At 38.5% G+C, this 17,778-nt stretch overlaps 1 protein-coding gene across 1 annotated transcript in view; it reads right to left on the bottom strand.

Moving 5' to 3' along the window:
* Positions 1 to 3,914: 3,914 nt before the first annotated feature.
* Positions 3,915 to 17,778, bottom strand: part of bin3 (bridging integrator 3) — a 57,950-nt gene continuing 44,086 nt past the window's right edge. Inside the window, exons 8-9 of the mRNA XM_015341831.2 lie at positions 16,739 to 16,873; positions 3,915 to 5,299 (exon numbers count right to left, since the gene is read on the bottom strand). Coding sequence (XP_015197317.2) covers positions 5,153 to 5,299; positions 16,739 to 16,873 — 282 coding nt within the window. The 3' untranslated portion in view covers positions 3,915 to 5,152. The remainder of the gene's footprint in view (positions 5,300 to 16,738; positions 16,874 to 17,778) is intronic.

The following is a 17,778-nucleotide window of genomic DNA, read 5'->3' as shown; positions in this document are numbered from 1 at the left end:
ATTTTCAATCAGGATCCTCGAGAGCCCCAGTCCTTCAAAGCTTTATATGAATCAGAGGCTAAAGTTAATATTAATCATGTTTAATTAGGGCCGATAAATCACTAACTGCTATACCTGGAAAGCATGGTTGAAATTTAAACCGGAAGATCCTTATATAAGTAACAATTTCTGGGTTACAACAAGGCTCCATTATCTCCAGCCCAATGAACGCAAAGATAAAGGAGTAATTAAATGTCATCAAAACATAATTACTGCCTTAAAATACAAATAATATACAAATTAAGTTGTTAACCAATTAAAGAATTACTAGTCTAAAATACAAATAATTTCACAATTTTAAGTGCACTTTAACCACAATACTGCCACCTACACACACAAAGAATGGGATTCCTACAACTGACTCTATCAGGTCAGCATCTGAACACACAGTTCTAACATCAGCTGTGTGAAATATTGTAAAATAAGTCTACACAAGAGCTAACGGGTATACCTGACAGCAACCTTTAAGGCAACAGTCTCCAACTACACTCCTGTGGAGCCTCAGCCCTTCATTGCTTTTAAGCATCTAAAATAATTGGCTAAAGCTCTCTTTAATCTTGAGTAATCAAACGGGTAATTGAAAAAACATTTATTGCAATGAAATACAGTAACCTACTGCATTTGGCTGGACCTCTACCTTGAGCCTAATGCTCATAGGTTGCTGTGACACCAGTATTAAATGGCATTCTGATAATGGACATAGAAATGGTACAGTAATTGAAAGCTGGGCTGGAAGAAAAAAAAAACAGAATACTATGCATCTCTCTGTGACCTGAGTGGAGGTTCTTGGTTTAAGGAAAGGTCGCTGGACAGTATAATCATTAAAAAACAAAGTACAAAAAAAATCTTTAAATACAAGTATAAAAACTGAAATCTGTGTCTTTGTCGCTAGAGGGCACAACAGCCTAGGTTTTGACACTGTGCTTAATTATGCAGTGGAGGTTATTTTAATCTAGCTGGTGCTACTGAAATGCAAGAAGTTCTAATACAGGCAAACCAACCACAGAAAACATGTTTTATCACAATTTATGGAGGGATTACCTGCATTTGTATAAAGATGATAAGAAATTAAGAAGCTATGCGCTCTATACTAATTTTGAAGACAAAAAAGGGTGCATTTGTTATAAAAATCCCACACTTTTAATATTTTTTCTGTGCTTTTTTGTTACTGCACATCTGTATTTGTATTTTATACAAACGCAGATTCTTTCTCCAAGGGAGAATTTCATATCTTTATTTATTGATTAAAACAAGAATTTAATCAAATAATTCATTCTCGTGAAGTCTGTAAGGATGTTATGAATTTACAACCCGCACAACGTCCAATCATTTTAACTTGTCTATAGGCAAATAACCCCATCACCCCCTAACCAAATCTAATTAACAAGATAATGACAGACAGGCACAGGGATAAAGGCAAATAAGAATGGCACACAGCTGGTGGGGTACTGCCAGGGCAGGGCAGGGCAGGGTGAGACTTGGTAGAACCACTGCCATTAACCAGGAACCCCTGTCTGGGGATACCAGTGACAGAAAAACTACACATTCTTCACACAACATGACAGCTCTTCAGTATGTGATTTACAACAGAAGTGTGAAAAGAAATGGATGGTATGACAACACAACACAGGTCTAAGAGGACAGGCTCTCAAAGGCTGGTGTGAGAATTGCTTACCTCCAAATTCTGGGCATAAAACCAAAATATTTGGCAGTGTTAAATTTAAAAGAAAACAGAAAACTAGATTTTCCATGTCCTAAACCTTTCTTGGCTCTATAAGACACAGGCAAGCCCCTTCTGTCCTTGCATTCTCTATGCAACTGTGAACAAACCAGCCAAATGCTTAAACAATGTGCTTAAGTGAAACTCCATTAATGACTCTCCCATTCCCCAAACCCTTCTGGAAGTAAAATGTGGAGCAACTGCAGTATCTCTTTCAGATTAGATCTCTCTAACCCAATCTTGCTGCTGAGCTATATGGAGGTTTCAGCCTGTCCTCATAGTTCATTCCTCTTTAGCCCCAGGATTAGTCCTGCTGTTCTTCTCTAAACTAAGCAGTACAGCATGACAGTCTAAGCTAATAACAGCAGAGCTGAAAATCAATCACCTGCTAACCTATTTCCCTTCCAGACTCACAATGTGAAATGAATCGTAGTGTCTTTTCAAAGCCAGCGTGCTGACACAGCCACCTACCTAACCCATCCTTAACAACAGTGCACTTCATAATACAACACTAAAGAATGGAAGGAAAACTAGACTTTACCTTTTGAATACAGCCTTATAACTGAAGTGCATTCATGTTCTAAGCCTCAACGTCCTCTAAATAAAACCGCAAAATATGCTGCCATTACGTTGTGATGGAGCAGATTTGAAGTTGTTGCTAACATGATGGTAATGGTGCATGATGTGCCACATGGCAAACAAATTTCTTTTCACAATCTTCTGTTACTCATCAGAATTAGAAGAGGAATTTGCAGCTACTGAATTGTGCATGCGTGCTTTTACTCTAACTATCCTAACATAACACAATACTTCAGCTGATGTTTCAGGCAGGACAAGCTGGGGAGGATTCTTGCAGATAAAAAAAACAAGGTCTGATTTAGTAATTAGAAGACATCACCAGACTTAAATGGTTAGCATCCTAGTAGAAAATATTTAAAGCATTACAAGAATTTAAATATTCCCTTTATACAAAAATACAATACACTATTGGCATGATGAGCACTTATGTCAGATCCTTAAAGCAATAGAAGCTTTGCATCAAGCAAATATATACTGTACACATCATCAATTGAGCATTATTTCTTAATGCCCACTCCTTTGCCCTTTTAGCATTAATATTCTACAATTTTATGCTCTTCCTTTGTAATGATTAAGAAAATGTAAAATGTCTTATGCTTGGAAATACCACATTCAAGTTGCACAAGACAAGGGCTGTGATTTATTGAGTGGTCTGCAAGCCTTTCGCTTACTTGCCATGTGTAGTGTAAAAGAGGCAAGCGATTTACTCCTTGAGTCAAAAAACTAATTTTAACATAGTATTTACTATCAGTACATATAGTATGTACTACAACTGTTTTTACTATTGCTTATTTTTTAGAACAACACAAAATGAACACCGTGAATGGATTCAAAAGAATAACGCAAAAGGTAGTATTTTCTCCTCCACACAACCGCAAACTGGATATCACGCCGGAAAAGAATATTGGGCTGCTTACAGACAACATTTTCTACAGATCTTATGAACGGGTGTTTGAAATTATTGAAAAACTGTGTTTAAGAATTGAAACCAGAATGTGTTTAAGATAACTGAAACAGTTATCATTCAGTTCCTAAACTGTCTTTTTGTGTCCTTATTTGTTGCTTCTTTGTTGTTGCTTTTATTTTGTGCCTCTTTGATCATTCTTTCAACAGTCAGCCACGCTTTCCTAACATCCGTTCAGCTTTTATTTTAGCCAAAAGAGTGGCTTCTGAAAGACTCCAGAGTGAGTTCAGCACTCAAAAATGTGGTATCAGCTGGGATCGTCCGATTCCAAACACTCACAAACAAGCTGATTTTAGGATGAATGCAATGAAATGTATTTTAAAAATCTAAGGAAAATGCTGCTAAACTAAAGCTACATATGAAATGGTATCAAACTATCCCATGGTAAATTTGGCTTACATCCCAGGATATGCACTGTAGTAGATCATAGTAGTTCAGGTGGGTAGTTGCGTCAGCATGCGTAGGCAGCAAAGGAACAAGTAATAGGTTTATTCCATGCTGAAAAGAGAAGAAATAAAACAACGTTTCGGCCATGGAGCCTTCTTCAGGTGTCACCTTCTTCTTCACCCGAAGAAGGCTCCACGGCCGAAACGTTGTTTTCTTTCTTCTCTTTTTAGCATGGAATAAACCTATTACCTGTTCCGTAGTAGATCATAGTTGGGTATAATCTGTATTGTTGTTTGGTCTCCGTCTGGGTAGCGATCATTACAAAATTCCACAGTCCCGCAGTATAATAACTCGGTTCTATGAGCACAATAGATCAACAGAGAGCACACAGTTTGCGCAAAGAGGAATAAGTGACAAGGAGACATCTGAGATTTGAGGTGATATAAGGAATTAGATCTTTATAATCAGTGCAATGTAAAGACCCTGGCCATGAAAACAAACGTAAAAAAAATTAAGCAGTAAAGATTTTTTTTCTTCGATTTTCTTGTTCTTACACAAGTTTCACTGCATCAACATTTCAAGAGTTGCTGCTTTAGGCAGACTGAAAAAGTCTTTAAAATGGCACAAAAAGAAATGGAAAAACATAAAATGGAAAAGACAAAATTAAAAGATCGTTTAAAAAAGGAGTTGCAAAACGTGCTACACTTAATTGCCTCTAGCTTTCGTTCCAAAAAACGTTAAAAAATGATTTTTACATACAAAAAAATTAAAGCAACACGGTACTTTCACATAATATTACCTTATCTAGTGTTGTATTTTTTAATATATTAGCTTTTTTTCCTACATAAAATCCTAAAATAAATGTGTAACATCATTGTGTCAATGGCTTTTTAAAGTAAATGCCTGGTAGTGTTAACAATAAAATTCTAAATGTATTAAGCGAGAGGTGAGATATTTATCCAAGGTCGTTAGCGACAGGAGTTCTGGTCTAGAACAGAAATTAACGAGGGTCTCTGTTTGGTCAGGTAAGCACTAGCAGTCACGACACTTTCTAGGAGAAAGGAATTTTGAAGGACAACCCCCCCCAGGTGGGCAATGTTTGGCTCTTCTACTTCATTTCAACAAGTCTTTTTTCCAATTAATCCTTAATTATCGAAGCAATCTTCAGCTGCGGGGTCAATTAAGTAATCACAGGTCAGTTTGGTAATTAAGGGTCAATTAAAAGTGACTAAAATATTAGTTGATGTAATTCTGCAGTAGAATAGAAGGGCCACGTTTGCCAGCCTCTCATCTAGAGGAGGTCTATTCCAACTTTGTAAAAAATCATGAGATGTCGAGCTAGCAAGCTGGATGGACATGTCGAAAATCAGCTACAGGTGTACGTCTCAAACGTGCTGGGAGATGTGCAGGTCATTACTCAGATTTTGCCCAGAATCTGGAACTGAGCGTCGGCTGGCGTCTCGTCAGTCGTCGGCCACGATGGACAGGGCGCGCAGCTCGTTCAGCTTGGCGTCGTTCTCTCGCTCCCGCTGCTCGTCCGTCAGTCCCGGCTGGTCGATCTGCTCCGTCAGCTCCCCGAAAATCTTGTGCATTTCTGTGAAGTACACCACCTGCAAGACGCACACACAACCACACTTTGAACCGGGGAAGTGCAGCAGAAGCCTCTCCACTCTGGTCCTGGGGAGCTGTAATCTTTTGTAGCGGTCTTCAATTAACAGCCAATAACCATGTAAAGCTTGAATAATTAAGATAATAATTGACTCTTTTAAGTAATAAGGAGCTCAGCAGAAATCAAAACCAGAAGGTCTTAAAACTCCCAATGACTAAAGAAAGACTTGAATGCAAAGTACGTTTAATACAGACATTAAAGATATTTTCTAAAACACTGAACAATGGCAGCAAACTATGACAGGGTTTCCAACATATAGAGGAACACTGGCAAATCTCTGGCACACAAATAAGCTGGATGCTCCAGTGAAAAGACTGGGTATAAAATCAAGGAGGTTGCAAAACAATTTGTGAGATTTTTACAAACGTGTATAGATTATGTACAGAACATGCTATGAAGATAGGGCGTAGCTTCTGAGACTTCAGAACAATTCCAAGAACTAAAAAGATGCAGACTTAAATGACTGAGAACCATGCACAAATGCTGTTACATTCAGCACTAGGATAATTCTAAATATTCTAAAATGTGTTGTCCAGAAGAGACTTACATTTTATTGCATGGTTTAACCAAGGAGGTAAAAAAAGTCACATTGGTTTTACAGCAAGGCCCTCATTTAACATACATATCCTCAGACAAGACACCTCCCAGAGAGAAAAAAACAAGAACCATGGATTTGGCAATGGCTCATGTCAAGCAGAACCTGCCGTCTCTTGGAATTCTGCAAATTCTATGACGATAACACCTGAGCTGGAAAACAAAAATGTCCTTTATCTACAGTACCAAGGTGCACTGGCATCATTCATTGAGTGTATTATATGCTGCTTTCTAAATGTCTTTGTGGAACTCCATAAATAACACACTTTAAATTTGTTGATTCATTAGAAATAATGAACTATCACTTAAATGTTCAATGGTACTTAAAGAGCTGTTTACATTGTCAAGTACAGCTGAATATAAATACGACACAATACAACTGAGTAACATTACTGCACAAAAGGGAACTGTATAACTTGAGGGCCCTAATAGTAGCTGCACTTGTTTTTAAGACAGTTCAATGTTCACCTCAAGCTTGACAACTTGTTGTATCCAGGTCTTCCACTGAATATTATTAATTGATGCATATTACTTATGACCTCCCAATGTCACCAGTTAGATTAAGAGATGGCGGCGGGAGACAGGAGCACACCATGAAAAGGTGCTACATAGAAACAAAAGTTACTTCTTGATTTGTTTACCTATGGCAAAGTGAGATCCTACTCAATGAGCTCCCATTCATTGATTAAACAACATATTGAACAATGATACAAAAAACTACCACAACTGACCGTTCCTTTTTTTATCCCAATCTGTGGCAGAGAGAGCAAATGCTCACTGAAAGCTTTTTTTTTTTACACATCCCACCCCTGCCTCTTCCCCCGGTTCATGAGTCAGGATCCCAGGAGAGCTTCTTTGATGATTAATAGACTTTAATCACATTACAAGACTCTGGAGGAGTAGGCAGAGAATGAAAGCACTGGGAAATACAACCCTTGAAACACACACTCGCGTATATATATATACGTACAGTACAGTGCACTAACAGCTTGTGGTCCCTTACTTTTGAAAATGTGTATGAGTGTATGGGGGGGGGTACAACACACCTTTTGAATGGACCAGTAAATGTTAATAGGTTTAAGCCTGGTACAAAGGTTGGGATCTTTGGAATGTGGCTGCATTGGTGGCTGATCAAGATGATTTTACATACAGAACACTCTACAATGCGCTGTGGTTGTTCCCTCTTCAGCAGCATGGTAATCCTTCGCACATGAGACAGAAGAGTTGGAGTGGTTAATTAACTACATGATTAATGAACGGGTCAGAGCATATCTTTTGTGATATTTCTGTGCATAGATAATATGCGAATGCCATTTCTGTCACCAACTGTTCACAGAAGAGCAGATTTATGATCTGGTTTTGATTTATTGAAAATGGAAAATTAAAGCGAGAAATAAAGAGCTTCTAATATATGCAGTTTGAACAGGAGTGTGAGCATATTAATTATTATTATATCATATATGTTTTCTTGCATATTTGCCCTCAGATTGCCACTTGGAGAGGAGACACTCTAAGATTTTCAGCTTGGTTTGTCTCCTCCAGGATCAGATGACACTTGCGTATTAATAAAACACAGTGTTCTTGTGGGATTCTTTTTAACTTAAGGTCATCCATTTTAGCCTTTCCTATATTTTTTCCTAATTTATAACACCGCACCACAACAAAAGAACTTTTTAAAAAAGGCAATTAAGAAGACATTTGGTCCACTGAGCTCCTCTGGTTTCTACTACACTGCAGGAGCTTATTCATCAGAGGCCTTCATCCACATATTTCTTGAAGAATCCTGGTGAATCAGTTCCTCTTCTGCCCACACACAAACGATGGAGATCTGAGACACAAGAGCTTTCTCCCATCTCTCTACTTAAAGAGATTCTGTTTCTGCCTGGGGACTGCATCACTCCAAGTTGCCCTCATCAACAACTCTGACAAATAGGCAAGTTAATAGCAATAACAGGAGGTCACTATATTCCTGGTAAAATTAATAAACAACCTCAAGGCATGAGGCAAACCTTTTTAATGCTGGAACAGGTATAAGACAGTTGGCTGAAGATGATTTAAGATATTACTGTAAATTCCTGTCATAGCACAAGAGCTTTCCAGAAAATATATAAAAGACTTTGATTTATGTTACATATACAGGTTACTAAAACTTATACAGGAACTAAAACATCAGGTTAGAGCTTAAGATCTTTAGGTGTGATTGATTAGAACGTGTTCCATTAAGAATTGGTGAGCTGGGCTGGCATGACAACCACACACTTCCTCGCTCTCCAGAAGCAGATTTGGAGACCCCCGTGTAAAAAACTGAAGCAACAGCTTGTAGTTTCTGGTCTGCTGAAGCACTGGGATGGGATAAATGCTCTGTAGAAAGCAGCGTCTGACTGGATCAAGGGGTCTTCTTATTCCCTAGACAGTCCTCCTAAATCTGGCAAACAGACTTAAAGAAGAACCAGAAACAATTAAGAATCCGACAAAAATAAAAATCCAGGCACCATGTCTTCTTTGTAGTCATGACTGTCCATTTGTGTACTGTTCTTTTCTTTCCGGACCACATGAAAAGGCCTGGTATATTGGGTTACCTTTCAATCTGTGGTAAAACAGACATTTTCATTTAAACATACCAGTTTACTGCCTTTGTCTGAAACTGTAATATAAATGCACCAAAGGCACTGAAAATGATCTAGTGGCCACATTATTTAAATCCTGTCTGCAAATGGGTAAATATTGCGAGTTAAGTTTTCGCAATCATAAAATCAGCATTAAACAAGAAGTGTGCTGCTTTCATTAGTACAGTAAAAAAAAGTATTTGACTGACTTTCATCCAAAGGAGTGGCACTGAAGAATAAACATTTAAAGCTTTTGTGTTTTTTAAGCAGTAAAATAATCATACTGCTCTGCAGACCCTAACTCCTTGTGTTTCACATGAAATCCAGCTCTATTCCATGAGCCCCAGAAGCGCGCACAAACTTATGAGAAGAGAAGAAAATATGCTGTCCAAGGAATATGAACATATAATACAACATTCCCATTACACAAAAGTCTTTTAATTTGGAATTGGCTTACTCTATGTAACAATGATTCTAACTAATATTAATGCATTCATGCATCCTGCAGACAAAGACCTCATGCAAATATTCTGCCACTTAATAACCCAGACATTAGCACAATTCGGTACACTAATCCACCTTTAGAAACACGGCAAGGATTATGAGTGGAAAAGGTGACAGAAGACAAGTGACCCAAATACCTACTAGCCAAATGTAGCCGGAAACAAAATTTTAGCCTCACATACAATATTGTACATAAACTTTATCTACACAGTGTTTATAACAAACAGTGAGGCGATACAACGGAAAAACAGACCTCTCCCTTTTAATAAAGTATATTTCATCAAGAAGGAATTCGCAAGGCACAACTGCAGAAATAAATGAAAGAGTAATACAGAAAGGGGTTTGTTCTCTTCATTAATACTAAAAATACCTCACATACATTGGGAGTTCTCGCAAAAACAATTCCCTCAATACAAACTATAACTGGTTTAATATATATGTGGGGGACAAAACAAATACTTTCTGTGTGCTGATCTGTAACTGTGAGAATATTAAAATCCACACAAGTGCATTGATTGGTGACAATAATAAACTGTGCGTTAAGAAAAAGACAAACTTCTCAAGCTCTAGTCTCTACATATACAGTGGCTACAACTCATACAAGATTATAATTTGCTTTTCTCTGTTTTAGGCGGTGAGTGTTGGAAACCACTACAACATTGGAATTTAATGGAACTTACCCAACAGTGTGACCACTCTGAGGTCAAGGCAGTGTCATAAATGACCTGTTACTCTCCATAGCAGAAAGTACCATTGCTTATCTGCAGGCTGAAACTGACCTCAGTATGGTGAAATTGCACTGCACAGAGACAGAATCCCATGGTAAAACAAAATCTTTGACTGTTACAACTGTATAACCTTTAGAGAAGGAACCTTATTTAGCAGGCAAGCCTTGATCATCTGCTCACTAACTGATCAACTCCACAAAGACTGACCACCCAGCACAGCTGAGGGTAGGGGAGTTGGAGAAGGTTTCACTGTCATTCTTTAAACAAATAAGATAATTTCAGTAATTAATTTAAAACCACTGGATAACACAGTGCTTTAAAGTGTTTGCCTATTCATTAGTCAACATGAGTCAATCATCAGTCTACCAATGGAATGTGTCCAAATTCTTAAACAATAAACCAATTTATATTTTTTTCTGATGAGACCCTCACAAACCCTTAAAGCCTCATCCTCAGACAGCTGTGAACATCTGTTTACAACTCTCAGAAGGCAGAGAGGAGGTGGAATACAACGACAGAAGGAATTTGCATTATTACTGATGAATGCTGCGGAGCTAAAAAAAAGTCACTTATGGCGGCAACAAGGCAGTTTAACCAAAAAACCATTTGATCACAGAGCACGTTAAGCCCTATGGCCCAGATGTTGCCAGTTCAAGCCTGGGTCATACTGGTAGCCCTAACCAGGATTCCGCAAGGTGCAGGACTGGATCCTCTAGATTTTCAACAAAAACATTACTGTAACTTGACAGGCACCTGCAGGCTTGCCATGATATCAGCGCGACATGCATATCTCCTTCAATCAGTGCTCACTCTCCAGAAGGATAAGATGGTGGGCATCTATCTGGGGGCCCTTCCAGTGGCACAAGAGGTGATGACATGTGTTCGAGCACTGGCTGAACTCCGAGATCCAGGTGCTGCAGGTTTTGAGCCTGGGCCATGTTGCTGGCCACAACGCTGGGGAGGATTCCCCAAGAAACAGTTCTCAAGTGGAAGAAAGCATGGGAAGGTAGGGTGGGAATAGTCAACCAGGACTTTCTCTGCTTTCAGCAACACAGCAATCCCTACGATCTCTTGGCTAATTGCAGACTTGTGGTTCTGTTGTTGAGGAATACATATGTATGACGTGCAGATGGGCGGATCAGAGGAGTCTCTCTGTTCTCTTTTCCCCAATCGCACTGTCTTGTGGCGCAGCTGGAGGTCTTGCTGCCTTGAGCCACGCCGGAAAACAAATGCAATTGGCTGTTCCAAATTGCATGGGTGTAACAAAAAATGAATGGTGATTTTAAATTTAAAAAAAGCCGAATGGCTCTGAGATATGGATGTCTAGGTGTTCCCCATTTAGTATAGGTGTCACCGCTTTGAATGCTAAAAACACTCCTAAATGTGTGCACATATAACCTTTTTTTAAAAAAAGTAACAGATTATGCATTCTGTAAGAAAGGAAGGAAAAGGATTGGTTCTGACTGGATGTGGCAATATCAGGTCAAGGGTAAAAGGTCTGGACAAACCTTGTTACTATTGAAGATCAACGTCAATGGGCAAACATTTTAAAAAAGTCTGCAATACTGCCTACAAAAAGAGCACCAAACCCATACGTTGATGTCACCCGCAACTGCCTCAAGAACACTTTTTTACAATGCTTGAAGTGAGAAAAAATGCTTTGACAGCACAGTGCCTCCAAGACTGTAAGAAGTGGTAAAAATATAGTACAAAATGTATTACAAATGCCCATTAAAACATTCAACTCTGTTCTGAGACACGGAGATCTAATTAGGACAGCAAACAAAACATCTGAGCTAAAAAAATGGGTTTTAGACCACAGAAGGGGTAGTCATATAAATAACATATAGGTGTACGTGTAAAATGGTATGGGCATTCCGGAGCCATTTTTGATACAGTTTTCTGTCTATTCATTAAAACTCAAAATCATTGCTTGAGAAAAGTTTCCTGAAAGTTTAAAGGTTTCTGATAAGTTTCTTTATAAAAAGTTAATTCTCAAATGTTAAATGTTAAAAATTGTTTAGTATAAAGCAATTCGCTCAGGAAGTAGGAACATACATTAGTCACATACTGTAGGTAATTCTGAGCAGCGGGATGCTACATATGAAAGAAATCTGTTTCTCTAGATAATTCTTTGCCAACAGAACGCTTAGGTATACACCAAACTGTGAAAATTAAACCAAGGGATGTTATGCTGAACATCTAAGAAAAAAGGTTATTTTTGATTAATTTCTGTTATTGCTATTCTCTGCACAAAATGCATTAAAGTATTCTGAGGATCAATACTATAAACCAGCCCATCTCTGCTTATTATTTTACTTTAGTTGATGATACATCAATCAACTATAATTTAATTTTGTCTTTCAGTGTGGGAAGAATATGCAAAGACCTAATTAAGAAGGAAATATTGAATAATGCAGCAGGTAGTTTTTGAAATATCAATATAGTTTTCACTTCTTAAACATTACTCTTTTGTGAGCCCTTGAAAAAAAAAGATTTAGGTTGGTCTGAAGAATCCTACTGAAGACAATACAACAACCAAACTGACACAGGTTTTGGGCAAAGAGAGTGTTTTACAAGGAATTCAATTAACAGGCTGCCGGCCCCACAATAGCCCTTATGGGCAAAAGAGTTGAAGCACGGATGAGGGCAGCAGATCTGTCAGCAGGTCTTGAGAGCTCCAGAAAGCTGGCTGATTCAGGAAGATGTGCCACTTGCTTTCCCCCACCTAGTCTCTTCCTTTCAAACTCACACACCAGCCTCAACAGATATAGCATCTTACCTTGAGAATGTGGCCCTTTGCTGCCTAGATCACAGATCCATCAAGAGTACAAGGGTACTCTTTTAACTCCACAAAACATTAGTAAGAGCTGATTGAAAGAAGTAAACTTTCTTCTCCCTCACAAAGGATGTATGTTAAGAAGCGAAGAACTGGAAACATCTGTCTCAAGGTAATTTATAAGGACTAAATCCAGGCTTAGCCACTTGAAACTTCAAGTTTGGCTTTCCGATACAAATGAAAAACATTTGGAAACTCGGACAGAAAGAGGGAAAAAATAATATTGAAATGTACCCAACAGAAAAACCTCTGGTTGTCTTACAAAAACATACTGCTCCGGAAGATCTATGCTTAAAAAAGATGCTTCATCTTAAACTGAAAGACGGAAAAAAAAGAATTGCAATACAATTCAGAAATGTTTTGTAAATGTTTTCCTAAAAACAAAGACGAGGAAATAAACTAGTGAAGCATTTACCTAGTACACAGAGAGGCCAATCAGAGTTAAGAACCCAATGGTGGAAGTGAGACATGGCAGCACTGATAATTCTTGAGGCAGAACGGACATCTCATATGCCAAAAACTGCTTTAAACGCCATTATGTAAACATCATCACCATCATCCACAATAGGGAGTACAGGCATTTTGATTATTGTACAACCAGGGGAATGTATAAAACAAGATTTGTTGTGATAAAAGAAACCAAGTCTTCACTTGATATTAGTTAGTTATTTATTAACATGAGTTTTGAATGTTACTACACATAACACAAAACCCTAGATATTTATCAATCTTGTCATGTTCCAACTTGGAACTTCCACATTTGTCATTGTTACTGGGAGAAAACGATTGCTGCATTTTGCCTCATCCTAGTAGAAAGTTGGTCATTATTGATAATAAATTAGGTCAAAGTGTTACTTTGCACAGAGGTGACCATGGGAATTGCCTATTGCCTGAGCAATACTGTGGATGTAATCGGAGCAAGGAGCCGTGCCTAAAACAGGACCTTGTGGGACTCCCCTGACGAACTGGATGGGATTGTGAAATCTGTCTTCAAGTAGATTAGCAGGGACCTTAGTAGTTATCTGTTCAGTTACCTCAGACATTGCTCATTTATTCACTATGAAACTACCTTTTTTATTTTAAAAAAGTAGCCAAGAGAGTATTTGACTTTAGTGAGTTTTAAATGCCATTCCATACCAGATTCCAAAACAGGGCTTTAGAAGCAGAGAATTAGGTCCAAAAACCCTTACACAAGAAACAGAAATTCACAAATATTTCAGCCTGTTACTATGATTTTTCAAGGAGTGAAAACAGCCTCAGTCCCCACAAATCTGATCTCTCTGAAAAACCAAACCTGACTGTTCGGGAGTCAAAAGTTAAAAAGCCATACAACAATCAGTGACTTATACCACAGTACATAAAATTGCAATGAATTCACTTTGAGAAACTTCACATTATTAATAGCACCTACTGATGGCCTCAAAAAACACAAGCTAAGGAAACACACACTGAATTGCATATGTAGGACAAAATATACAATACAAAAATGGCTGCATGCAAGACAAAGGCAATAAGAACCATTTAAGAGTTTTCATATTTTTACATCTTTAACAACATGCAAATATAATTTACTGCTAACCCCCATGATTACATTTGAAAATACCCAAATGAAAATTTACCTTGGTAATTTTAGCATTGACTTTTGCTGTGGGCTCAACACAGTTTTGTAGTGGTTTCCTGTTGTTTTAAGATGTTATCAGCGGGCAATGGGAATAACCCTGAATACAACAGTCTAAATGTTCTTAAGGGATATGTACTATATTATATCATGGTACTTCCATGGTCCGGTGAAGTAGTTTCATAAGGGTGACACCACCACTTGTCACAGCAGGATCCTCACACTGTGAATGGCTGCATTAAAGATCGCATACTTCATATTTTCTAAAGCCTCTATTGGACCAGGTGCTGGTCACTGCCATTTTACTTCTTACCGTTCTAAGTGTTTAGAAAATCACGTTATCACCCAGTTTAGCAAAAAGATAAATTGGACGTGAACTGTTGTCAAAACACTGACTCATTACTTTCCTGCCTAAGGTCCCATGACGTCCCGACAACATAAGCTCCTTACGGACGCGACTTCTTGTTGCAGGAAATAACTCGCACCCGCTTTGCCAGAAGGCAGACTGACTTTCAATGGATGAGCTTGTTAAAGTGATCTAAAATCCAAAGGCTGGCTTATCTCCGTGGTGGTATTCTGAGGTAGTGATGGGCCTCCAGAAAGAATTGTCTACTGCTTCCAAGTAGCTCCTGCAGAGCTAAGCCACCTAAGTGTGTGTGTTCCTGGAAAAGGGGTCAAGCCTATGGAGGGGCTGGTCTCTACTTCACTGAGATCTAATCTCATTACAACTCTGGCAAAAAAAAGACCTGAATTACCGAGACTCACTCCTCAATCTGTGTGACTTGATTCCACTCAGTTGCATGAATTTCAGCTTGACTCCTACACGGGGCTAGACCCTTGAATTGTAAGGTAATTTTTTTGTCCACCCATATTGGAAAAAAAAGAATCAGCTTCAGAAGACCAATAATTAAAGTAAATATAAATTTAAAATTATTCCTTATTAATATAATTATTTTTTTTTAATCCAAAGGTGAAAAAAGTGAGCTCTTTCCCACTAGTCACAGACTGATTTTTGGAACTTTACAGTTGCATAACTTCCTAAGCACAGCAGTGCAATGCCATATTTACGCTTTTGCCACTTTCTGAATGAACAGAAATTAAAAGGGTGCACAGGCCATTAAACATGCAGATCAATCACTGGAAATACTGTGTCACTGGAAAGCTTGCCTCTCTGAACATCAATAAAGTACTCACCATTACTAAAAAATATTAAAGTATTTATTGCAAGCTGCTTCACTTTCCCATTTTATTATATACCCTGTCTTCCAGCAGTGGGATTCAATGCACACCTAAATGTCTGAAAGTAACACTCCGTAACACATTGCTAACAAAATTAATCTCTCTGGTGACCAGTCAGTCATCTCAAGATCCATACCAGAATAACAGTGGCTATACTGGATGATAGCGCAAATGTATAAATCTTAGTTTAATCAAAGCACTCACTTCTAGACTGAACTGCCAATGGATGTTTTTAAAAACAAGGTCTGACAAACCATTTCATACCCACTTCAGCAAGATCACTGAAGAGTTACTATCAAAGCATTAGAGACATCACTCTTTTTTCTCTATTGAAACCTTTGTTTAAATTTCACTAGCAGAGCGTACAAAAAGGTGGGTTCTTTTAAAAAAAGCGTGCTGTGTAATTAATAAAAAATATCATTTTTATCACAAAGCTGTTCATTGACAGCGAGAATTCCCACACTGACATTTTAGTAGTGTCTTAGTCACCAAATGCCGATAATCCACCATTCAGGATAACTAGAACTGCCCCCACAACAGCTACAAAAAACTGGAAAAGCAGACATTCCATAATTTAAATTAACTTATTTGTATGAAATCTTGTCACTGTCAGCGATTAACCTAAACCTTTTGAGAGAACATTATTCTGGCTAAGTAAATCTTTTTTTTTTAATTTTCAACAAGATAATTTACAGTCATGGGCAAAAGCTTCATGTTCTTCATTGATCATTAGGGAAAAAAAATCTCAACTGTGAAAAGTCTCTTATTTCTGACTCCCTCAGATCACCACTGGTGAAACTAATTAAAATGTAAATCAACAAAGAACCAATACAGATTAAAGTACTACAGAAAAAATCATGTTAAATGCATTTTTAAGACCGAATATAAAAATCAAAAACTGGCACATACCACTCAAAAATGCAAATTCTTTCTAATGTGCAATGAGCACCCCAACACATAGTGCCTGCTATTCTCACAGCCTCCAAAACTGTGGTATAAATATACTTCTGAGCAACCATCAGCATCACTATGACCATCAGTTATCTGTTACCAGTGTGCTTCTCTTTGTTTCGTGCTTGGTGCTGTGTTAAGTATGTATTTGCTATGGAGCATGTTAATTGTAACACAGCAAGCCTTGTACATACTGGATGAGGATAATGTTTTTGTCCACACTGGCATGTTATGAGGCTTAGTCTTTTCTTTTGTTTTTGGAGAGCAGCCCTGCTTCTGGATTCAGCTCTGATAGGCTCACCTGTGCCCTGATGAGGGCCTCGAAGCTAGGCTGGAAGTAGTCAATCCGGCTTTGGTAGAACTTGGGCATCTCGTCCAACAGCTGCTTATTCTTGGCTTCAAAATCCTCCCTCACTGGTCTCAGTTCTTCTCGGGCCTGGGGGTAGAAACACCAGTGGGATTTTTGGGGGAAAAAAACTGTAATTATGCACTTGTGTGAGAATGTCTTCTGAACTATTCTGAAAGGAATGCAGAGGAACACAACGTCCTGTGGTGTTATAGGTGACTGGTTAGGATTTAGGTGACCAAAGAGGATTTGGATCAGAGGGAAATATGTGCAAAACAGCCACCTTGTTTTCTGTTGTAATGGATAACTAAACCCAAAACAACAAAATAAAAAGTTGTCTTGCTAATATTGGTGTACCATGGGTCCCATGTTTAGAGTTAGGGACCAGCTAAACTTAGTGCCAGAAGATAGTTTAATGAGGTGGAAATGTATGAGATCTACCCAGTAAGGTCTTGCCAAAACAAAAGTAAAACAGAAAAATTGTCAAAAGCACAGAGGGGTAAGCATCTTGAAAACTCACGATCAGCCTGTGCAAGTGGGAAAGGGGCAATGGGGGTGTGTCTGTAGGTAGTGTTATCAGTGCTCGTCTACAAAGTCCTGTTCTGAGGGAAGTGTCTGTGTTGGCGTGCAGAGGATTTCAGTAAGCAGTACTTGAAGTGCCTGTGTGTGTGTGTGACTGGGGGTGTTAGTATGCAATGCTTGACAGTAGGCAGATTTAGAAATATTTGCAAGGATGCATGCTTGCATGTCTTTGTGCGTTTCTGCCTGAATATTTATTTGTACCAATGTATCAATGTGTGGCTGCCCACTGCGTGCCTGTAGGCAGTACAAGCCGTGTCAGTATGTGTTAACTAGCACACTGTCAGTCTGGTGCATAACTTGCAAAGAGGGCTGTAAATACAATGAACTTTCTACATGACTGTGGCAAAGAGAGTGCAGTGACTGAGAAGGATTTTCTCATTACGTCTGTGTGCGTGACGAAGCTGAATGCCTCC

Source organism: Lepisosteus oculatus, chromosome 2, assembly GCF_040954835.1.
Source record: "Lepisosteus oculatus isolate fLepOcu1 chromosome 2, fLepOcu1.hap2, whole genome shotgun sequence".
Lineage (NCBI taxonomy): Eukaryota > Metazoa > Chordata > Actinopteri > Semionotiformes > Lepisosteidae > Lepisosteus > Lepisosteus oculatus.
This window is presented reverse-complemented; position numbering and strand designations above follow the sequence as displayed.